At 40.5% G+C, this 25,234-nt stretch overlaps 1 protein-coding gene across 1 annotated transcript; it reads right to left on the minus strand.

The window, feature by feature from the left end:
• Nucleotides 1-19,861: 19,861 nt before the first annotated feature.
• Nucleotides 19,862-24,656, minus strand: WNT1 (Wnt family member 1). Its single transcript, XM_075262847.1, has 4 exons — nucleotides 24,556-24,656; nucleotides 22,395-22,654; nucleotides 21,836-22,101; nucleotides 19,862-20,353 (listed from the first exon to the last, which is right to left on the minus strand). Exons 1-4 carry the CDS (start codon nucleotides 24,654-24,656, stop codon nucleotides 19,862-19,864), a joined length of 1,119 nt encoding a protein of 372 aa, XP_075118948.1.
• Between the last annotated feature and the right edge of the window lie 578 nt (nucleotides 24,657-25,234).

The raw sequence follows: 25,234 nt of genomic DNA on the forward strand, positions 1-25,234 counted from the left end.
TGTTCTGGAATGGCCATCCCAGTCCCCAGACCTGAATATCATTGAACACCTGTGGGATGATTTGAAGCGGGCTGTCCATGCTCGGCGACCATCTAACTTAACTGAACTTGAATTGTTTGTCCAAAATACCTTTATCCAGGATCCATGAACTGATTAAAAGCTACAGGAAGCGACTAGAGGCTGTTATCTTTGCAAAAGGAGGCTCTACTAAATATTAATGCCACTTTTCTGTTGAGGTGCCCATACTTTTGCACTGGTCAAATTTTGGTTTAATGCATATTGCACATTTTCTGTTAGTACAATAAACCTCATTTCAATCCTGAAATATTACTGTGTCCATCAGTTATTAGATATATCAAACTGAAATGGCTGTTGCAAATACCAAAATATTTAGAACTAAAAATGATTAAGATTAATAGGGGTGCCCAAACTTTTTCATAGGACTGTATGTGTCCCTCTCTTGGCATAATGTTTAGGCCGCTAAATTTGGTGAACACACGGACTGAGTTTCATGGGTGAATCTATGCTACTAAAGCTGAGGCCACACCTTGTTGAAAAGTTGTTTTTTTTGTTTCAGATTTCCTGTGTTTTTTGAGCACAGGCCAAGAGTGGCATTGAAATGATTGAGATATATAAAGGAAGTACTTATACTACTACCTTCTGCTACATCCACTTGTGGCATTGGCTTTAAAAACCACAGCAAAATCTGCAACACAAAGATCAGATTGTCCGCAATGTGCGCCCTTAGTCTACAAGCATTTAATCCTGTCTTCATATTGTATAACCAAAATGTGATGCATATAGTCTATGGAAATGCATCACCAATACAAAACTTCTGCTGGCTTGCACTGAAAGACAAAATGAACCAAATCTATTAAACCTGGTCGCTATTCACTGGTGAGTCAGAGGTAAGAAGCTGAGACCCTACAGTACGGAAAAGTCACAACTGAGTTTCATATAATCTCATCCACACATTACAGACAGTATGCTACAGCATGTTTATTTTACCTGCAAAAATGCTGTTTTCCCCAGAAACTTGTAAAAAAAGCATCAAAATATGCAAATGTGTTTGCTGCGCTTTTTTTGCCTATGTTTTCTTCCATTTTTTTAATTGTGGCCTTACCCATATACAAACTATGAATTTGAGCGCCCTCTGCAGGAAGGAGGTTGCATGGAAACCATTATACTGCTGCACCTGTTTTAACCTAATAAAAATCCTATCATTAGCAGTAAATAAATAAAATACTATCAGCAATATGTAATTCCAAGCCTACTGTCAGGCACCAAAGAAACATATGTATACTTCCACCTAGTTAGGCTGCTTTCACACGAAGTTACGCTCCGTTCATTCAGACACGTAAACACGTGTCAAAGTGACCGCTGTAAAACAGAATCCCATAGACTTCAATGTGTGTTGCTCTTACACGCGCTACATATTGAAATCAATGGGTTTAAAAGACCGACACATGTTGAAGTCTATGGGATTCTGTTTTACAGTGGTCACTTTGACACATGTTTACGTGTCTGAATGAGCGGAGCGTAACTCCGTGTGAAAGCAGCCTCACACTTATTTGTTTGAATTAACCATTTGCTTCTAGAAATCTGGTAGACAAGATTTAGCTTTATGACCATACCCAGGGATTTGCAGCATATTATTATAATTTTATTTAATTATTGTTGTGTTCCCTGTGTCTGTTGTTCAATGGACACACAGAATGCTAAAATAGTGGACACCAATGGTTATCTGCAATGGCATCCGTCAGGTGTGTGTTCTTTTAAGCTGAAACCGTTGGGCAAAAAAAGTCGGGGCTTGCAGCACTTTTTCATCCACCGATTTTTGACGGTCAATGTAACAGAGACACAGATGTGAACCTAGCCTTAGGCTGAGGCCCCACGTTGCAGAAACACAGCTTTTTTTGTTGCAGATTTTGTTATGTTTTTTTGAGGCAAAGCCAGGAGTGAACTGAGCCGAAAGGAAAAGTATAAGAACTTGCTATATATTTTCTATTCCTTTAGTAGCCATTCTTGCCTTTCGCTCAAAAAACTGCAACAAAATCTACAACAAAAAAAGGTTTTCCGCAATGTCGGGCCTCAGCCTTGCACACAGCTGTTTGTTTCCAGCCGGCTGTGAATTAGAAGCACTGGTGGCGCATGGGGGACACACAGATGTCACCTGTGTGCTGCCCATGCAACTGCCGGGCTTCTACAGCCCCTTTCCTTAAAGGAATAGGAGCCACGGAAGCAAGGGCCGAAAAATAGGACAAGAATAGGACCTGTTCTATATTTTGCAGACTGGACTGTCGGCACATACACGAGACTGTGTAAATCACAGTCGTATGTACAGATCCATAGAAATGAATGGGTCAGTGTGCTATCCGTGAAATACACAGATAGCACACTGATCACGGCCATGTTGTCTGCAAGGGACCTTACAATGTATAGTCACTCAGAGTTGTATATCTGTGTATACCTGTGTGCATTCTGAAAGAAGAGGAGTACAGTTTGGGTAATTGTGAAGAAAGAAGTCTTGAGAGTATTGAATATAATATGTGAAGAGCTATTTGTAGACTTGATCAGAGATGTATGGAGGGGACAGGATGTGAATGGCCTTGTATGCCTTAGAATTAGCATTTTAAACTCCTTTCTCCCCCCTCTCTCTCTCTCTCTCTCTATATATATATATATATTTAAAGGGGCGAGAGAGAGAGAAAAGTCCAAAATTGCACAGTTAATATATAACCAGGGTGCAAATCCACAAGAAGACGGTGTCTTCCTATTGAATACTAAAGGCAAAAATGGCAGCACTCCATTGATTCCAAAAATAGGAAAGGTTGAGAACCTTTGAGAAATCTTGAACCTTGAGTTCACACTGGATTTTTTTGACTGGATTTTGATGTGGAGGCCGCCTCAGAATCTGGTGCAAAAAACGGCTAGCCACGACTGGATGTCAGTGCAGTGCACCGGCATCCAGTTGCGGCATTCAACTCTGGATTAGGCCCAAATGAATGGGCATAGTGGGTAGGGAGTGTCGCGCTGCAGATGCCGTGGCAGATTCAACAGCGGAGTCTGCGTCAAAATAGGGCAGCTTGCTTCATTTTTCCGCAAACGGCAAAAAAACGCTATCAGAAAAAAGAAGTGAAGGGCTCCCATTGAAGTCAATGGGAGGCATTTTTTGGAGCCGGATTCTGAGGTGGATTACGCACCGTGTGAACTCAGCCTGAGAGAGACTCCAGATGGGACTGAAACATCGCTACGTGGAACCAATGAAGTGCCGTCGTTTTTGCCTTTAGTATATATATATATATATATATATATATATATATATATATGCAGGCCATGATCTAATAATAGTAAAACTTTTATAGGATTTCACCTTCTAAAAGGCTTATCCACACATAGATGTTAAATGTATAATGGCTGTTGGGCACACCGTTCTTTGTCAGTCTTAGAGACATTAAATGGAGCAGTTAATTGTTTTACTAATACATTTCTCCTGCTCATATTGCAAATCTGAAGGAACAAAATTATATTAGGGAGTTGCTATTTAAGCAGTTTGCTAAAGCACAGATGATGCGCCTTGTGTTTTAAATCTAACATGTAATGGGTACTACAGGCAGCCGAAATCTGTAACTCAACAAGTAGCAATAATAGTAGAACATATATACAATATAAACTAGCTAGTACTGTATTGTATTAGTACATGTGACTGCTAATATTGCTATTTGTTGATCCAGATTTTGATGTTGTTACATATAGATGAATTCTGATAGTCATCCTACTGTCTCCCCGCTAGTGAACGTGAATGATTAATTCTTGTTTGTGGAAGCTTGTAGAATTGGACGGTCGTTCTCACCATCAGTTTGGTAGTATGAAATCTTATATCACTTTCTAGCGCAAACAGTATATTTCTATCTCTCTTTACCCCCCCGAGTGCTCCACCACACAGTGGGTGTTATTTTCTTATTCCAGGCTTTAGGTGTGCCCTTTCTGGAAGGAATGAGTAAGACATCTCTGATATTCTCATTATACCTTTTTTTACTCATCACCCCTGTGAAGTTTCGTTATTTATTTCACTTATTTTGCAGAATTTACAGGGAATCTCCCAAAACTTATGACACGGACCTGAGATTATTTTTGGACCAAATGACATGTTTGGCCCAGGAGCCTTGTTTATTTTGTCACCACATGAGGAATTATGTATTTTAAGATCCAATATTTCCACTCATCACTTGCTCCAGTGGGTATTTGCAGAAACATTCAAGCATTTGAGATGATTGTATTCCTCTCACCCCTCTTAGAAACCTCCTGCCAAAATACGCCCACCCACCCACAACAATGAACAATAAACTCTTCCATAAACGTCCACTGTAAATAGATAGCTAAGGATGGACAAAGGCAGACAGAGAGCAGTGCACATGCTGTGTATGTAATTATAAACATGAGCAATTCCAAAAACACGGGAAACCAGAGGCCCAAAACTAATACAACCTTGTGGTTAGCAATGGAGGGTGGAAAAGACACAAAATTTAGAGTGGTATGACTTATCAAATAAAAATAAAACTTGCATCTGGACATGGAGCTGCGCTGCATTGTATATTACATTCCGAAAGACTTATCAAATATGTTTATTACAGACCCATAGCCACCATATACACAGCGCAGAACGCGCAGATAGTTTAGAGGTTTTTTGGTTTTTTTTATAAAGAATATCTCGTTAAAAAATTAGCTATTTTTAAGAATCTTTGTTATATTTTGTTGTTGTTGTTTTTATTTTTCCATGTTATTATCTAGTTATTATTTATATTTAAAAAATCCTAAAACATTTGCAATTCTAACCCTTGCCACTAAGCCTAAAATAATCAGCCACTTCCTGTATCCTGGAGTTTGACCATGGGCCATAGACACAATGGTCTAAAGCAGACCCTATTGATTTCTATGGGAGAGTTTTCTGTGAGCTGTGCAGAGGCCGTTGTGCAGAAAGAGAAGTATATAAGATGTGTAATTACTAGAGATGAGCAAACAGTGTTCTATCGAACACATGTTCGATCGGATATCAGGCTGTTCGATGTGTTCGATTCGAATCGAACATCACGTGGCAAACTCCAAAAAAATTTCATTCCCCTCCCACCTTCCCTGGCGCTTTTTTTGCACCAATAACAGCGCAGGGGAGGTGGGACAGGAACTACGACACCGGAGGCATCGAAAAAAATCGGAAAAAGTCATTGGCTGCCGAAATCAGGTGACCTCCATTTTAGACGAATAGTGGATTTCAAATCCGGGTCATATGAGAATGTGAACTTTGTGACTAAGAGACAGGGATAGCTGTACAGGCAGGGATAGCTAGGGATAACCTTTATTTAGGTAGGAATGTTATTAAAAATAACTTTTTGGGGCTCTATCGGGTGTGTAATTGTGATTTTTATGACATAAACTTTTTCCAATAGGAATGCATTGGACAGCGCTGATTGGCCAGAGTACGGAACTCGACCAATCAGCGCTGGCTCTGCTGGAGGAGGCGGAGTCTAAGATCGCTCCACACCAGTCTCCATTCAGGTCCGACCTTAGACTCCGCCTCCTCCGGCAGAGCCAGCGCTGATTGGTCGAATTCCGTACTCTGGCCAATCAGCGCTGGCCAATGCATTCCAATGGATTCCTATATTCACACTCGGCTCTGCTACATCACACACTCGGCTCTGCTACATCACACACTCGGCTCTGCTATATCAGATGGGCTGACCGACACATCAGATGTAGCAGAGCCGAGTGTGCACACTCGGCTCTGCTACATCACACACTCGGCTCTGCTATATCAGATGGGCTGACCGGCACTGCTAAGTCTCTGCATTCGCATAGGAATGTATTGGCCAGCCTTCGGCCAATCAGCGCTGGCTCTGCCGGAGGAGTCGGAGTCTAAGGTCGGACCTGAATGGAGACTGGTGTGGAGCGATCTTAGACTCCGCCTCCTCCAGCAGAGCCAGCGCTGATTGGTCGAATTCCGTACTCTGGCCAATCAGCGCTGGCCAATGCATTTCTATGGGGAAAAGTTAGCTTGCAAAAATCGCAAGCTGACAGGGATTTCCATGAAATAAAGTGACCTTTATGCCCCCAGACATGCTTCCCCTGCTGTCCCAGTGTCATTCCAGGGTGTTGGTATCATTTCCTGGGGTGTCATAGTGGACTTGGTGACCCTCCAGACACGGATTTGGGTTTCCCCCTTAACGAGTATATGTTCCCCATAGACTATAATGGGGTTCGAAACCCGTTCGAACACTCGAACAGTGAGCGGCTGTTCGAATCGAATTTCGAACCTCGAACATTTTAGTGTTCGCTCATCTCTAGTAATTACCTATTGATGGTGCTATGTCTTATCGACAGATGCATAAGGTGAGGTGGCTACTGCAAAGAAACCAAAAGAAAACAGGAAGTCCCAGCATATTATTTGGCTTAATGGCCAGACTCAGAACTGCAGGATTTCAGTGTGTTTCTTTTTAAATATAGATTGAAAATGAAGAAAATAGAATATTAAATAAAGTCATAAAAAATTCTTTACACATTTAATATTATAAACAGATTGTTGTTGTTTTTTTTTTTTTTTTTATAAAAAAACGGTTATTTTCTGGTGACCCATTTCCTTTAAGAATGCTCAGACTAATTTACTCATGCTTGCCTGTTTACCTTGCTAGAGAAATATCATGTCCATTGACTATATACTCTACACCAGGGTTAGGCAGCATTCAGCACTCCAGCTGTAGGGGAACTACAAATCTCTTCATGCATACTTGCTTTACTCTTCTTGGAGTGAATGGTCCATGCTGGGAGTTGTAGTTATACATCAGCTGGGGTGGCAAAGGTTAGTGATCCCTGCTTTACACAATACTTCCATATGCTGGTAATGTTATGTCCATGAGTAGTGGCGTAACTAGAAATGGCGGGGCCCCGTGGCGAACTTTTGACATGCCCCCCTCCCACCTCGACCGGCGCCGAATACCTCGACCGACCCCCTCCTACACATTCCCGCGTGCTCTATTATGCACCGTAGTGGCCCCTGCACACAGTATTATACCCCATAGTGGACCTTGCACACAGTATTATGCCCCATAGTGGCCCCTGCACACAGTATTATGCCCCATAGTGGCCCCTGCACACAGTATTATGTCCCATAGTGGCCCCTGCACATAGTATTATCCCCCATAGTGGCCCCTGCACACAGTATTATGTCCCTTAGTGGTCCCTGCACACAGTATTATCCCCCATAGTGGACCCTGCACACAGTATTATACCCCATAGTGGCCCCTGCACACAGTATTATACCCCATAGTGGACCCTGCACACAGTATTATACCCCATAGTGGACCCTGCACACAGTATTATCCAACATAGTGGCCCCTGCACACAGTATTATCCCCCATAGTGGGCCCTGCACACAGTATTATGTCCCATAGTGGCCCCTGCACACAGTATTATACCCCATAGTGGCCCCTGCACAAAGTATTATACCGCATAGTGGACCCTGCACACAGTATTATACCTCATAGTGGCCCCTGCACACAGTATTATCCAACATAGTGGCCCCTGCACACAGTATTATCCCCCATAGTGGACCCTGCACACAGTATTATGTCCCATAGTGGCCCCTGCACACAGTATTATGTCCCTTAGTGGCCCCTGCACACAGTATTATCCCCCATAGTGGCCCCTGCACACAGTATTATACCCCATAGTGGACCCTGCACACAGTATTATCCAACATAGTGGCCCCTGCACACAGTATTATGCCCCATAGTGGCCCCTGCACACAGTATTATGTCCCATAGTGACCCCTGCACACAGTATTATCCCCCATAGTAGACCCTGCACATAGTATTATCCACCATAGTGGCCCCTGCACACAGTATTATGTCCCTTAGTGGCCCCTACACACAGTATTATGTCCCTTAGTGGCCCCTGCACACAGTATTATGCCCCACTGTGGACATCCATAAACAATTATTATACTCTGTGGTCTTTTCAGACCCCAGAGTATAATAATTGGAGACCCAGGGTGAGAAAAACATAAAAAACCACTGTGGAAAACATGGACACCGTCACTACCACACAGCAAGTGCAAAGCGATGTCTTCACCAGCTCTCAGCGCTCCGGTTCTGCCTGCCAGCGCTCACCTGTGCCTTCACAAGTGTTCTGCGCTTCTAAACATGGACTTCCCCGCTTCTTCTTGCAAAATAACGGCCTCTTCTTCCTCTGGAACAACCTCTCTACGATGTGTCCTTCAGATGGCTTCTTCTGGCTTTAAATGGGACGCATGCGCAGTTGGCTCTCCCATTGGGCAGTACGCTTGTGTAAGCGGCCACAATAAAATAGCCACAGGCATGGCAGAGCCGACTGCGCATTTGCATACCGATGAAAACCAAGATATCTATTGAACGGCAGCGCAGAGAAGAAATCTAAAGGTAGGAGAAGAATAGCCTTTCTTAAGGCTATTCTTATGTGTTAGTGAGAAAAAATGCAGTTTTAATGATTGAATCCCTTTAAAAGAAGAGAGTTCACAAGGAGAAGTGAGGGAGGCAAGTGAGGGAGGCAAGGAGACTGATACTGCTCGGGAACTGGGTTATTTACTGCAAGCATTTTTTAAATTTTTATTTTCACTCTCTGCCTTCCAAACACCATAACTTTTTATTTTTTATTTTTCTGTTCACAGAGCCATGTGAGGGCTTAATGTTTGTGGGACAAATTATACTTTGTAAAGGTACCATTTAGTATTCCGTATGCTACACTGGGAAGCTGGAAAAAAAAATTCTGTATGCGGTGGAATTGGAGAAAGACTGCATTTCTGTGACATTCATACAGGCTTTGGTTTATGGCGTTCACTGTGCAGCCAAAATGACGTCACCTTAATTTTATGGGTCAGTATGATTTTGGCAATACCAAATTTATACAGTTTTTGTTATGTTGTAACCCATTAAAAAATGCAAAACTTTGTAAAAATGAAAAATATTTCCTGGATTTGCCATATTCTGAATTTCTAACTTTTTAAAATGTCCCTGTATGTTTTTTTTGCAGGGGAAGGGGGGACTTTTTAGTTGTACTATTTTGGTGTAGGGGCTGCTGTTGGACATAATACTGTGTGCAGGGGTCACTATAGGACATTATACTATGTGAAGGGGCCACTATGGGACATTATACTATGTGGAGGGGCCACTATTGGACATTATACTGTGCGGAGGGGCCACTATGGGACATTATACTATGTGGAGGGGCCACTATTGGACATTATACTGTGCGGAGGGGCCACTATGGGACATTATACTATGTGAAGGGGCCACTATGAGACTTTATAATATGTGAAGGGGCCACTATGAGACATTATACTGTGTGGAGGGGCCACTATTGGACATTATACTGTGTGGAGGGGCCACTATGAGACATTATACTATGTGGAGGGGCCACTATGGGACATTATACTATGTGGAAGGGCCACTATGAGACTTTATAATATGTGAAGGGGCCACTATGAGACATTATACTGTGTGGAGGGGCCACTATTGGACATTATACTATGTGGAGGGGCCACTATGAGACTTTATAATATGTGAAGGGGCCACTATGAGACATTATACTGTGTGGAGGGGCCACTATTGGACATTATACTGTGTGGAGGGGCCACTATGAGACTTTATAATATGTGAAGGGGCCACTATGAGACATTATACTGTGTGAAGGGGCCACTATTGGACATTATACTGTGTGGAGGGGCCACTATGGGACATTATACTGTGTGGAGGGACCACTATTGCACATTATACTGTGTAAAGTGGCCGCTATGGGACATTATACAGTACTGTGTGGAAGGGCCACTATGTCACATTATACTGTGTTCAGGAGCAGATAAGGGGCATTTTACTGTGTGCAGGGGCCGCTATGGGATATTATACTGCGTGGATGCCATTTTGGGTCATTATACTGTATGGGGTCACTATGGGACATTATTCTATGTGGAGGCCACTGTGGGACATTATAGTGTGTGTAAATATTTTGGGGTTGGGTAATGAGGTGTTATACCATGTAGGGGCCAGGAAAAGGGGTTCTATGGTATGTAGGGCCCAAGTCAAAAGTTTGCTATGGGGCCCAGTCTTTGCTAGTTACGCCCCTGTATATATATATATATCAGGCTCTGTTCACATGGTGGAATCTGGTGCTGATTTTGCACTGGATTTTGCCCCAAAATCAGCTGCAGATTCTTCCCTCATTCTGCTTCCCTTTGAAAACAATTGCAATAAGACGCTGAAAAAAAAGAATCTTGATCGATCTTGTTGCAAATTCTGCAGCTGATTTGGATGTCGCGGCTTGAGATTCCCATTAATTGGACTCCTTCATTTGGGCCTAACCAGCTGTAGAAAGGTGTAACGTAATGCTGATGCTCTGTATGCTCTGCATCCACCACGTGTCGGGGCAGAAAATAAATAGGGATCTGAGGCAGAGGTCCTCCTCAAATTCCTCTTTACGTTCCCAAATCTGAACAGGTTCTATCTACTAGTATGGAATGGACTGTATTACGAACCACTCCAGTAAGTCTATCTCAGCAAAAAACACCTAATTTCAGGTTTTGTTGGGGGTTTTTTTGCTGCAGTGCTCATGAGTTGCTCCATAAGGGCCCCACTGAGGCTCTGTCACCCAAGCGAACCACACAAACCTGGAGATGGCCCTGGTTATGGAAGATGCTTGTTCCAGAGCGAACCTTACAGCCTGCCTATGCCACTGTATATCCAGAGAAGCTGAATTTATTCTTCTGCATTTAGAGGGCATTCAGAGGACAGGAAGCAAATAACATGTTATCTGCCAAATTAAGTCTTGTTCTGTTTATTTTACTGTTTTCCGTCGGAAGTCAGTGCAGTAGAGAGAAAAGGTATAAGACTTGGCCTGACAACCTGGACTTGTGCCAAGATGGCTTAAACCTAGCAATACTCCTGGAACCATTGTATCCTTCATTGACATATACCCATTTTTAAGTTAATTTGACCTATGTACACAAGTCATATGGTAATCCAACACACATGTCGGCTGCCAACATACCAATTAAATGAATACAAGGTCTGTTTTACTACTACTTTAGAAGCCAAATGTGAAGAACATTGACTTAATAATCTACCTGGCATATTACATCCGTCAATTCACAGCATACAGTATCTTAAAAAGTCATTTGTTGCAGTGAACTACTCTGCAGCCATTGTCATACTTTATTTTTTATACATCTAACAAGAACTTTTTGTCCATAACCATTCATACATGCATTAATGCGGTTACCCCATACATGGACGCTGCATAAGATTAACACTGGTCGCACTTACACGACACACACACACACACACACACACCATGCTCTCAGTAACTGTGGGTCATTCCTCCACATTTTGTAACTGATATTGGTCAAATTCCAGAGGAACCCTATAGAATAGTGTTGAATTTCTATATGCTGATGTGTTCTTTCAATAGAAATGTAATTTTATCCAGATGAATCAAAGTCATTTCAGTCATGTCATTTATGTTCAGATTTTAGGATTCTTCCTACCTGTCCACATGTACTTATCAGACAATAGTATAGTATATGCTATGATAGGTACATTTCTCAATACCCAGAGCAATATTTATCCACATGAACAACTTGGCAGGTGTCCTGACTATCAACTTCCCTTGTCATTGGTTGGAACTGGAGATGGGCGAACGTCTGCAGCCACCAAAAATGATACCGGGTCTGTTAGCACATGCAGCACCAAGGAGTGACAATTTGCAGTATTTCAAGAAACATTTCTGACACACCTTCAGTGTGCTTAGCCTGCCAGCTGGACTATCTTTCAAAAGCAGTCATGATGTAGACGTTGATAATGACCCATGAAAGCCATTTATTGTCCCTGCCATAATTTCTGCTGACAGTGGTGTGCACCTTTAGCTATTTCCAAGGAGAGGTGCACATAGCAATATCAAGCAGGGACAGCTTTCCTAGAGAAATAATGGTGGCTAGGTAATCTCTATCGAAACATTTGGCAAAATCCAGTAGAATCCACTAAGTGGCATGGCAGTGACTGTGCCGCCAGTAACTTGGCCATTTAAGTTGCGAACCAGATGAATGACTGAGTGTATATTGCTGTTTACCAGATATTCATTCCCTTATGGATGACTAGCTTTTACCCACGACTTCGTCTGCGGTGATTTGAGAATTGGGCGGACACAGACGTGTGAAAGTGTAAAAGTGTTTTAAAAAGTTTGGTGGGATAGCAAATGTAATGTGTTATATTGTGTATGTAGTAATACAGACAATGTGATGTGTTATATTGTGTATGTAGTAATACAGACAATGTGATGTGTTATATTGTGTATGTAGTGATACAGACAATGTGATGTGTTATATTGTGTATGTAGTGATACAGACAATGTGATGTGTTATATTGTGTATGTAGTGATACAGACAATGTGATGTGTTGTATTGTGTATGTAGTAATACAGACAATGTGATCTGTTATATTGTGTATGTAGTGATACAGACAATGTGATCTGTTATATTGTGTATGTAGTAATACATACAATGTGATCTGTTATATTGTGTATGTAGTGATACAGACATTGTGATCTGTTATATTGTGTATGTAGTAATACAGACAATGTGATGTGTTATATTGTGTATGTAGTAATACAGACAATGTGATCTGTTATATTGTGTATGTAGTAATACAGACAATGTGATGTGTTATATTGTGTATGTAGTAATACGGACAATGTGATCTGTTATATTGTGTATGTAGTAATACAGACAATGTGATGTGTTATATTGTGTATGTAGTAATACAGACAATGTGATGTGTTATATTGTGTATGTAGTAATACAGACAATGTGATGTGTTATATTGTGTATGTAGTAATACAGACAATGTGATGTGTTATATTGTATATGTAGTAATACAGACAATGTGATCTGTTATATTGTGTATGTAGTAATACAGACAATGTGATGTGTTATATTGTATATGTAGTAATACAGACAATGTGATGTGTTATATTGTGTATGTAGTAATACAGACAATGTGATCTGTTATATTGTGTATGTAGTAATACAGACAATGTGATGTGTTATATTGTGTATGTAGTAATACAGACAATGTGATGTGTTATATTGTATATGTAGTAATGCAGACAATGGGATGTGTTGTATTGTGTATGTAGTAATACAGACAATGTGATCTGTTATATTGTGTATGTAGTAATACAGACAATGTGATGTGTTATATTGTGTATGTAGTAATACAGACAATGTGATCTGTTATATTGTGTATGTAGTAATACAGACAATGTGATCTGTTGTATTGTGTATGTAGTGATACAGACAATGTGATCTGTTATATAGTGGAAAGCTATATGTAAATGTGAGTGAGTAGAGTGAGGGCTACTCCTGAGGTGACAGTAAGGAGTGTGCAGGCAGGTTGAGGCAGGAAATGCCAGGCAGTGTGTGTGAGTCTATAGCTGGGGCTAGGAGTCTTGCTTTTGTGAGTCTCCTGCTAGGAAGCCATGTTGTTTAGTGGCACCAAAAGTAGCCTATGACTCAATCCTAAGGAAAAATTATGTTTGTGGAAAATTGCACGCAAATCCGTCCAGGCGTTTTAGCGTGATTGAGGAACAAACATCCAAACTCACAAACATCCAAAGGAGGAGGAGGAGAAGCAGATGGCAATTATAATGATAATGACAATGACCATATGCTAGGTGTGGATGTGGCTACAACAAAGTTCATGAGAAGAAAGAATTGGACTATCTTGTTCATTTTGCCTGACTGTGCCACTTCCAATCCTTGCCATGGATTTGTCATTTGGTAATGTACAGAAAAAAAAGAAGATGACTGCACATAGCTGCTGCTGCCGCCAACACCAGCAGCAGTGGAAACATGTCTGCCACTGTTGCCACCACCTGCGCTTACCTTAAAGCTTGCCAAAATCCCGAGCCATGGCTACTGATGGTGCTGCCAACAGCAGAAGTATAGTTGCTGTTGCCACCCACATATTTATTGTTAGTATTAGTACTTGCACTGGTGGATGGTGTATGATTGCATAAGTGTTTTCTCCTACTACTTTAGCCTGTCCCCTGCCCTGTTTTCTTCTAGTTATTTTATTTCACTGCAAATATAATAATGAGTGGTAAAAATTCTGACACTGTATGTATTTGTTTTGTTTTACAAAAACCTCTGGTTGAAGAAAATAAAATTAGATTTGGCCTTGAAAAGGTATCATGGCCAGTGGTAGGCGATATTAGTAAGCTTATTTTTTTAATGCCACTTTGTTTGTATTATCAAAAAACAAAAGAAAAACTAAAATCAGTAAAAAACAATGTAGGACAGTGACAGTGGACAGTTAAGGATCACAGTACAGCAACACACAGTAATAGTATGGACAATGGTAAATTTGACTAGTACAAAAAATTGCTCTATTGAAAAAAACACAACAAAATTATATTATTGGCAATGAAAGTGTTAACTGTCCAGTGTATGTGAAAGTCTGTGCAAACTGTAGCAGTCATAAGCTCGCAACACAATGTACTGTACACCAGTGTTTGGGTGTTAAAGTGGTGCATTCTTGAACCAAATATCTATCGCATCTTTTGTTCTGCACCTTGTTCCCCACTTTTTGTGGAAGTGGATATAGCAGGGTAGAGAGTGGGCTTGTCTGGGGTGGGGATGCCACAGACGGACAAGTTTCTTTTCAGGAAACAAAATTCATCCTAGGAAACTGGCCTGAGGTATGTAGGAAATTTATGTCAGTTCCTGACTGGCATAGATTTCCAAGAGTGAATCTAATGTATTAAGAGGCCAGAGCCTCTTAATATTTTAGCTGTGTCTTGTGCCAGTTGGGGACTTCATTAAAACCAGTATTGGAAGGCCAGTCTTAATATATACTCTTGGTGTACGGAGAAATGCACCATTTTTTCCTCCCTAAATCCTGTGGCCAGATGTTAGCTGCAATACAATAGAGAATTATGACAAGCAGAACGCACAGTGCTTTATAATGTGGAGATAGATAAGCATGGAGTGATAAGCATGTGCTAGAACAAGTAAAGATTTCACCAATATCATAATCTGCAAATCACCTAACTGTAATATACAGTAAATAAATGTGACTTTGCTATATTTTGGCTCTATAGTTTATACCACAATTTAGGATCATATGTTAGACTGACAGAAGATAAGTAGCAGAATTACAGGTTAATGATAATTTTACATACTGTGATCCTATGTGACTATTTCATGGACACAAGCCCCCCACCTGTCTCCCTCTATCTCCCAGTGTCTGTGTCGGTGCTGGGCTGCAGATGTCTTGCCTGACCTCAGCCTGAGGTTACTAGGATGAGGCTGGGAAAAGCTCAGGAGGACCTCGCCCTCACAGCTGGTAATTACCCCTCCCCCTTACACATAACCGACCTCCGTAAATTAAAAGCAGAGCTGGAGAAAAAATGAGCAATTTCCCTGTGTGTCCTCCTGTGTGACGCGTGTGTTGTGGGGATATTGGGCTCTTCCCAGGAACCACATCTTCCTTCAGATGCCAGTGTGTGTCCATCTGCCCTGAGAGCACTGGCAAGGTACAAGGGGGGAGAGCTACGCCCAGTCTGGACCTAATTGGAAGCAGGTGAAGAACATGCTGAAATCTTCAGCTTTTATTTTGGGAGGTCTCCCTCATTAGGCAGCAGCCCTGCTCCTTATGCTTTCCATCTTCAAGCTACTTGGTGGGATCTGACTGCTGTGCAGGTCAAGGACTTATGTAGGAACTGATCCTTATAGTCCTTTACCTTCGTATACAGACCCATGCCATGTTGTGTTACTTTCACACGTGCGAGTTTTATTCATGTTTTGGAAATGCAGTTCTGAAGCCAATATCATGTGATTATTATAGACAGAAAGAAAGTATAAAGGACGGCTACTACTTCTACTTTTATAATCCACTTCTGGTTTTGGTTCAAAAACTACATGAAAAACCTGAATAAAACTTGATCAAAGCCAGCACATGTAAAAGAATCTTTAGCCTCTGTGTACATTATTGTGGATGGATACTGCACTGGTGTCCTGTCTAATTTCAGCACCATGGCTGTGGACAGCTCCCATTGAGCCCTTGCATGCTCAAGTTCACCAAGTCTTGTCTTTCCAATACAAGTTGACAGGGGGCGCAGTCAGATGGACTAGCTTAGAATGATCACATACAGCAATGTCATGAAGTATATGGTAACATATGTCATCCTTCGTATGAGAAATGTACATATATATCTGTGTTATGATATAGAAGGTGAATCCATTAGATTTGATTAAAAATACTAAATAATATCATATAAGATGGATACATTTATAGTGCCAGTTCTTCAGCCCTACATACATGGATGAACCTGTCTATGTACCATAATTATCGTGCCATTATTTCATGTTTCTTCCCTTTCTTGTCAATATTCACATATCTGGTATTTTCTTCTAAAAACATAAAATTCTAAAAAAATTCTATCAAGGCTAACATGGTTGACTCTCCTATAGCTCAGTCCTCACACCTCATCTTCCAATGACTTGTATCAAATAGTCTTCCATCTTGGGCTGGTATCCATCCACTTATCTTTTAGAAATGTTTCAATGCCTGACCTCTGTACAGGTTCACAGTTCCCAAGTATCATTAGCCTTGGCTGCTTCTATGGTGTATACACCTTAACCAAATATACAATTTCCACGCACCCCAAAATGGAGGAGCTGATCGTTTCATCCCCAAAATGAAATTCCGGAATGCAGTTTTTGGATATAAAAGTAGTCACAATAAATAGTTTTATTTACAAACCACAAATACCTGAAGGGTTATTTACAGGTAATATTGACATAATCTACATCAAAATATAATTCTAGATATGCCCTAAAATATCAGCTATTTTATACAGTATAATATAGTACAGTGGAATATATAAGGCATACATTTGGCAATATAGTCAGATAGAAACCATATGCTGCAGCAGCTGAATAAGGGACATCAGGAATAGACCTGATATCTAAAAGTAGAGGCACAGTGATCCCAGAATATGTCTAGGTTATGACAGACAGATACAGTAGTAGTGGCACCAATTAAGAACCATGTTGGTTAATAATGTACATGAATCATATCTATATACATATAACACATGTGATAACATCCATCATGAAAGTTTATTTTAAGGGAATTACAATGTGAAGCAAATTACTCCCCATTTTATGTGTGTGGCTGACTCCAATGATTGATGTAGTAAAAATACTCAAAAGCTATGTAAACCTTGCATTTTAGAAGGAATATTGATTGTGACTTGTCCTACCATATGTAATCTTTTCCACTTCTCCCTATGACAGCTAAAAATATATTCTTTTTACAGGTTCAATGTCCTGGACGCATTTTGAATGACAGTCACAGTGCAAGCTGTAGCCTAAACCTTACCTATATAATGTAATGTACTATAGTGTGTCAAAAAGATAACTTCAAGACGACTGAAACCTGCCCATGTATCTAAAAGAATAAAACTATACAATGTTCTTACTGTTACTGAGGTGGCCCTGGCCGTACACCTTAGTCTAATGTCAGCCAACCTGTCATTTTCAACCCGAACAGTTGATCTTAGATTTTTGCCCATCTTTTGGAAAAAATAGGATCAGACATGTTGAATTTCCACATGGGCAACCCTTAGAGCTCATAGGAGATAAACTGCTTCCATGATGTCCTCCATCAGAATATTCCCCTCTACCACTGAGAAGACATGAATGTTTGGTCTGTTTAAGGAGAACAGAGCTCATACCCTTAGTAGTAACATCTAGTAAAAGCTTTCTGTACATTAGTGGTATGCTAAAAGAGAGGATTATAGGAATGAATATCCAACTATTCAGTGTACATATAACACCACCACACTACTATGTGATAATGATACAATATCGCAATGACATAAATCTTTCTATTGAACATGGTATAAGTGGCATAAGATCATACATTATACAATTGTCTCAGTAAGTCTGATAAATAACATAGACCATTAAGCGCCCAAGCCCTGTGACACCACCAACATTACACAGATATCCCACTAAAGGAGAACACAGAAGTGCTATAAAAAGGCCATTTATTGGGCAGGAAACTATCGACACTTCCCGTTCTGGTCCGCATCTATTTTATTGCTGTCATAGGGACAATGTGTAGCCAACAGTCAATATCCACATCCTAAATAATGGAATAACAATATGTGTTGTAGTATTGATGTAGATAGCGACTTTTACCCATACACTGAACTGCCAGATCACAGAACTGGACGTGTTATTATAGGGATACAGCAGCACTAAGAAAGCTATTGAATACTTTACTCAATATCTTTATGTATTATAAAGGGCCTTTCAGTAGTTCTTCTGTTAAAGGGATTTATTGGTTATCCTTTAGGGAGATCCAAATTAGGTTTTACATGAGGAACAGTCACTAAACATCAATGGTCAATGACAAAATGCAGGGAAGATACAAATATAGAGAGAAGAACCATTAAAAAAATGAGGCAAGAAATGTAAAAATACAATTTAACCTTAAGTAATAAAGAATCTGTATGAGGAGAGTCTCATATATTGTGTTCTGTATCCCCCCTAGACTATAGTTGACCTCAGTATGAGTGATATCGTCCTATTCTCCTCTATTAACCATACGCCCCATTGCCCACTATAAATTACAGCTACTTGATATTAAGGAAATACATTTAGTAATTGTAAAAGTGCATTTATAGAAAGACTTTCTGCCTTTGTGTTAAAAGGAACGTCCCCTTAAAAGTAATGGCCTTACGTGACAAGTTTTAATTTCTTCTGCTTATGAGTTCTTTGGTGCTGGGCCCATCGAGGGGAATCATTTGGCCCGTTCCCTAAACAAGGCCTGTGAATAACACATATTGGAATCTCAGCATCTTCATTTTTGTTCCCACCACTTATCCAGCTGAGTACGTAAATAAAACACCCTTTGTCATATTCACATCCTAATATTATTCCCAGTGGGTATTCTGTCACTATTGCTTCTTCTTGACAAATATTCATTCATGTTTTAAAGTCGCATTTACTCCTACAGGAATTGCAGTTGCTTTGAGCGGCTCATTCTTTGCCTATATTCACTTACATGGTTCTCTTCACCATTATCTTGAGATGAGTTTCTTGGGAGGCCCTAGATCTCAGACATACAGGCTTTGTTAGATTTAATCTTCTTAGCACCTCTCCTTCATATCATAGGCTGCAAAACTGCAGATAATAGCCCAGTATCACGAGCCTGTGCACTAGTAACAGGAGATTCATTTGACTATGAATATATGCTGAAAGTAATAGTGGCCTTGAGATATTTAGTCTTGAGAAGCATCACACCTTGCTACTGAGTATATCTGCCGTCCTTCTGCATAGCAGACCAGTAACTGCTTTGCTTCATTGCTTTCTATTATTTCTGTTGAGGTACCTTGGTTTGGCATGAATCCCTATGTATAAGGTATATGAGGTTAAGCAAATAATACCATTATCAGTGCAGGATTATCAGTGCTAGCTGAACAACTCTACAACATATGTACATTGCCTGTAGCGTACTATACAGATCGGTATGGCACCATGGATTTGTGTATCATGAGATTGAAGAACTCCAAACTGAGAAATCTGTGCATCACCAATGACTTGTTATTGTAGAGTAGTATCTCATGTCCCTGATTTATTCTGTGTGCAATGCCAGCCATTCATGTGCCAATGCTATCTCCTGACCTGAAGTCACGCTGCCACTCCTCCCAACCTTTAAATAAGAGGCAACTCAAAGTGGTAGTATACTCAGTGCAGAGGACTGGAGAGTGACATTCACAAGCATTCGTGGACTATCTGTGTGGTGGTGCAGTTCAAACAGGTGACGTGACAACACCAGTGGAAGGTGCAGTGACACCTTTCAGTGACCTTTTCAGCTCGACTCCTATAACCTCGGCCACAGCACAGAAGTTCACAGCCATCCAGGCCCAAAGAGGTGCTGTTGCATATTCGCCCTGTTGTACCTGGGGTTCCAGTCTTTTCGCTTGGGCTGCAGAAGTTTGGAGATTTCTCAAAGTACACCAAATCTCTAGAAGAAGGCATTGCATGGGAAGGGTTCTCAGGTTCCAGATGTGGGAGGTCACTACGAGAACTTCCGCGGTTGCTGCCATTGTTACTGTACGTGACTTTTGATGCACCATCAAATCGATCTTTCAAAGCATCCCCCACTGACCGAAATGGAGGAAGACGCATCCAGCAGGTCCGAAGAGAGCAGGATCCTGACATTCCATGACACTTGCATTCCTGGCGCATCTCTGTCATTACAGTCTGCCAGACATAAAGAGAATTTTTAGAAAAATGCAGTAAAATAATAGAGATGTGCCTTAACATACCTTACATTCAAAATGGAAATCTGAGGAAAATAGATTTGTTTTATAGATATGTCAAGTTGTTAGAACACTAGGAATAGTGGAGTGAGTCTTACTATTGTGACCACCTGTCTAATTGAGCACCTCCCATTGAGGAGACAAAACACTTCTTTTCTATTGAGGACTCCACAAGATTTCTGAAAGTGTCCTGTGGTATCTGGTACTAAGGTAACAGCAGCAACTCCTTAGGCTGATTGGTCCTCTAAGCAGCTAGACGAAGCTTTCATGGATTGAACATGTTTGTCTGTGTATCCAACAGAGTGAGATCTTGGGAAATTGGAAGCCAAACTGACACCTTGATCTCTTTATCATGCTCCTCAAACCCTAAGCCAGAATGCATTATTATATTGAAAAAGGCTACTGACATTAGAAAATACCATTACCATGGCGGGGTATTTGGTCTGCAGTAATATATTGGTACGCTGGTGGTAACATCCACATTAATGTCAGAACACAAGGTTTCCCAGAAGAACAACACCAGATCATCAAACTGACTCTTCCAACTTGCCATTTTCCCATTGGGAATCCTAGCGCTATCTCTTCACCATATAAAAGACATATAACCTGTGATTCATAGGTATATCAGACTTGTACCCATGATGTAAAGGTCCAGACAGGACTACCATTTTCTTGTTCTGTGGTCTACTTTTCATGCTCACTGTAGGCAGGTGTCAGCATTGGCATTCTGACCAGTCTGTGGCTACACAGTCTCATAGGTTTGTGGTAATACCTTACTATCATAAAATAATAGAAGAAATAACATTTATCAATCCCCTAAGACTCTCATGTCCTCCTAGTCTGTATTGTTTCTGCTGCAGCAACAACATATCAACACAACATGTGACACCTCCAGCCAATTACTGGTTTTAGTCAGGACAAGTCACCACCACTGAGGTTACCCCGCTGTCAGTCTGCTAAGGCAGTCATGTTGTCTTGACAGGTCTTTGCTGGAGTCAGAAGAGCATAGACCAGTAAAGAACATGGTGGTTGGACAACTCCTTTAATATTGTCAGAAATTTGTGCACAGGCCTTGGGCACCCATGGACCTGTCATTATTCAACAGTTTCGCTGCCTTGAACCAATTTTGATAGGAACCCACCACAGTCTATAGGGAAAACCCAATAAGACCCTTTATTTTGAAGATACTTGTATACCCCTTGGCAAAGTTGCTCAGATCTTTACACTGGCTCATTTTTCTTGGACACTGGCTACTTCAAGACCTGACTACTCTTATACTGTCTGATATATACTGTATATTTGTCTCCTTGACAGCTACCACTTTCACAAGTTAATACAAGTAGTTCATTACAATTTTCAGAGGTTTTAATGTTTTGGACCTTTCCACACAATTTAATGATCTAGATTCAGAAATGTCACTTACCATTCTCCCCGCTTGGTTATTGTGCAGATTCACCAGATATTTTAGATCTCTCCCTCTTTCACTGGAGTCAACAAACTCTTTTCCTATGAACCTTCCAAATTCAATGTTGTCACTGCAGCCTCCCCAGTGCCAATCTGGACCTCCAGGCCCTCGACGCCGGTAATCACATGAGCAGGATTCAATAGACCCCTCTGAACAGGAGCGAGCCACAGAATGGGTTACACCAGCACTAGTGATGGCAAACACAAAGGCCGTCTCCCTGCAGCCTGCAACACATGGAGAAATCTATTACTGTGGTACAGTAACATAATGTGCATGAAGCCTATAGTATATTTATAGCATTGCAGCTGCTTATATTGAACAGTAAATGCAAATGGCTGTAAGAACTGAAGTTATTTGGGGGAACAATTTTTTTTCCAAAATTCCTGTCTTTAGATTATTGTACAAGACTATGCAGCCATTCAAAGATACAATAACTTACTTTCACATACTTACACCACACAAACACAATACCATATTTTCTCTTAAGTTTTCAGCATTCATGCCATTTATTCCTTACCTCGGTTAATTATTTTGCCAAACACTTGGTTTCCAGGTCCTGTAGGACAGTTCCAACGACGGTTTCGGAATTGCCACTTGCATTCTCGGATGGCACTAAGAAGCCCACGTGTAATGCTTTGTAGGATTCCTGGATTTTGACGGATTAGACGTCTCTGTCTTCTGCTCAAAAGTTGAAGACTTGGATCTAACACAAGGGGAACTGGGCCTACGTCTGTACCTGGCAGCACGTTTCCATTGGAAGCTATGTTTATTATACCCCTGGAAGATACAAAGGGTATTAGACAAAGGAAGACAGTAAATATCAATACATTCAGGGATTTATAGCAATATGCAGACTGAGAAAGATGTTAAACTTCTTGTGTTACATGACACAGACGTCTTTGTGTTACAGACACAAATACATTCAGTATATTCTTCTGAATTCTTTATGCAGATATGTCTGCGCGGAGTGTTAACAGCCGTACATATGTCTAGTTATACATGGACTATCACACTGTATAATCACACAGCTATTATAAGTATCACCTCTGCTTTTCCTTCTGCTCTGTTTACACTCTGGGCAACCACATGGCTCTTTTACGTGCATATGGATGTATAAGGCACAGTGTTATGTTACCATTTCTGTGGTTAGAAACATATCGATTGATGCAAGGGAAGTGGAGATTGTGATTTCATATAATTCATACTATGGCTGCTTTGTGGGTTCATGCTAATGAAACAGTTCATATGAAACCGCCCGGCACGGAGTCTGAGAATAGGTTCAGTCTACAGCTCCAAAAATATTGTATATAAACAGAATAGAATGAATTATCCTAAAGTGCAACAGCAATGTAATAATATGGGCTGACTTGTGTATGTGCATTAGAAATGTAATATAACAAGGCAATATAATAATGTGGCTGCTCAAACTGCAGTAGTCTTGGGGGGGGGGGATCATGTAAGTCCTGCAGTGTAATAATATTTCAATATGACAGTCATTCATTTGTTCCATATAAACAAAGCAACAAACCATACAACACCAATAATTGATAGTTTGTGCTACTGATATAAATTCCTATTCTAGTCATAAATCATACATATCATTATTGATCCCTAATTGCTAATATTGTTACTTTTATTTTTTATTATAATATTAGACAGTAATATATACAATAATTACATAGATGTAAAGGGCTATACTCTTCTACAAACTAGATATAAACAATATTACACTTCATAAGGTAAGATGTAATATTGTTACGGTTGATACCATTATAATAGGCACAGGTTAGGTGCACTGAAACACTGAATGCAGATATTATATGATGTGTTATACATATGAAATCAGGCACGGGTTAGTACAGGTGCAGACATACACTGTGTATTGTTTAGTAGATCTCATGTACAGTGCTGATAATATACAATCTATACAAAATATAATATTTGAACACTACAGCACAGGCAAGTTAGGAACAATATTCATCATACTGCATGCATGTACATAATGGACTGTTGTACTCTATGGGAAGCAAATACTATTTTAGATCCTTGGTTAATACACACATATGCATGCTTTCTGTATTTTTATTCTGAGATCATGTTAGAACGCTTAAAAGTGCTTGTGTAGTTCTATCATAGTTATTGAAACACTGTTACAAGGATTAGAATATGGTTTACAGGTGAAGAATAGGTGAACTATTAATAGATATTGGTATAACTTATACTATTTACAGGTTACATATAGTTATTATGTTAACATACATGCAGTTTCTTGATATGTAGTAGATACAGACTATGTATATTGACAAACATTATATATACAGCCTCCAATATTTAGTGCAGGTGCACAGTAATGAATACATCATATGGCTGCAGTTATATAGTATGCAATAAATACACCTTACGGCTGCAGAGTTGTACAGTATGCAATGATATATTGGTGGCAGACTGTGTTACTTCCAGGCCATTATCCAGCATTAAGGATGGCTACATACAGTAATGCCTTAAAGGTTTCATTCAACAGAAATTCGAAAACTTGACATAAGTCTAGTTATAGGAATTCACCATTTTATGTTATAAAAATATCTCATCCTTAAACTTCCATTGAGCTAAACACAGATACATTGTTGCATGAGCTCCTATTCCACATCCAGCCCACCATAGTGAATAGGACCACTTACCACCACTTGCCGCTGTTATTCACAGCCATGGTATTCGACAAGGAGGAGAATGCCAAAACCCATAAAGTCTTGAGGCCGACCAGGAAAGTGAGGATCCTCATATCTGCAGTGGATTCAGCAGGTGGCTTCGCAGGATGGACCCAGTCACTGCAGGCTTCTGTTCAGCTCCACCTGAGGACACTGCAGATGTAGGCAACTCAATGCCAGGGAATACTTTGAGGTATGTTTCATTCACTTGTGAGTTTTCAATATTTCTGGTGTTGCTGCCGCTCCAGACAAAAAAAAGAGAAAGTTGCTATGGAGGTGAACTGTCGTGGATGCAGTAATATGTGAGAAGATGTAGTGGAAGGTTGAAGACAAAATCCCAGCCAGCACTGAATAAGTAGACCTCAGCTTATGCTAACAATGAGGACCCAGGGACATGTTCTGCCCCTACTGAGTAGGTGACACAGCGGTCAGGAGCTGTCTTTCCATCAGAGGAGGCCAAAGAGAAAGAAGGTGGAGAGAGAGATTAATACCCTTAATGGCCATAGAGACCAGCTCAGTCATTGTACAATTCCTCCCCAATCCTTCTCTGCATGACAGCCACTAAATCCAACGCAGAGGGGGCAATCCTCCCACCCCCACATCTTCAGATTTTACTTCTTCAACTATAGTGAAAAAAAAAAAATCAGAGCCA

This window comes from Leptodactylus fuscus, chromosome 2 (genome assembly GCF_031893055.1).
Source record: "Leptodactylus fuscus isolate aLepFus1 chromosome 2, aLepFus1.hap2, whole genome shotgun sequence".
In the NCBI taxonomy this organism is placed as follows: domain Eukaryota; kingdom Metazoa; phylum Chordata; class Amphibia; order Anura; family Leptodactylidae; genus Leptodactylus; species Leptodactylus fuscus.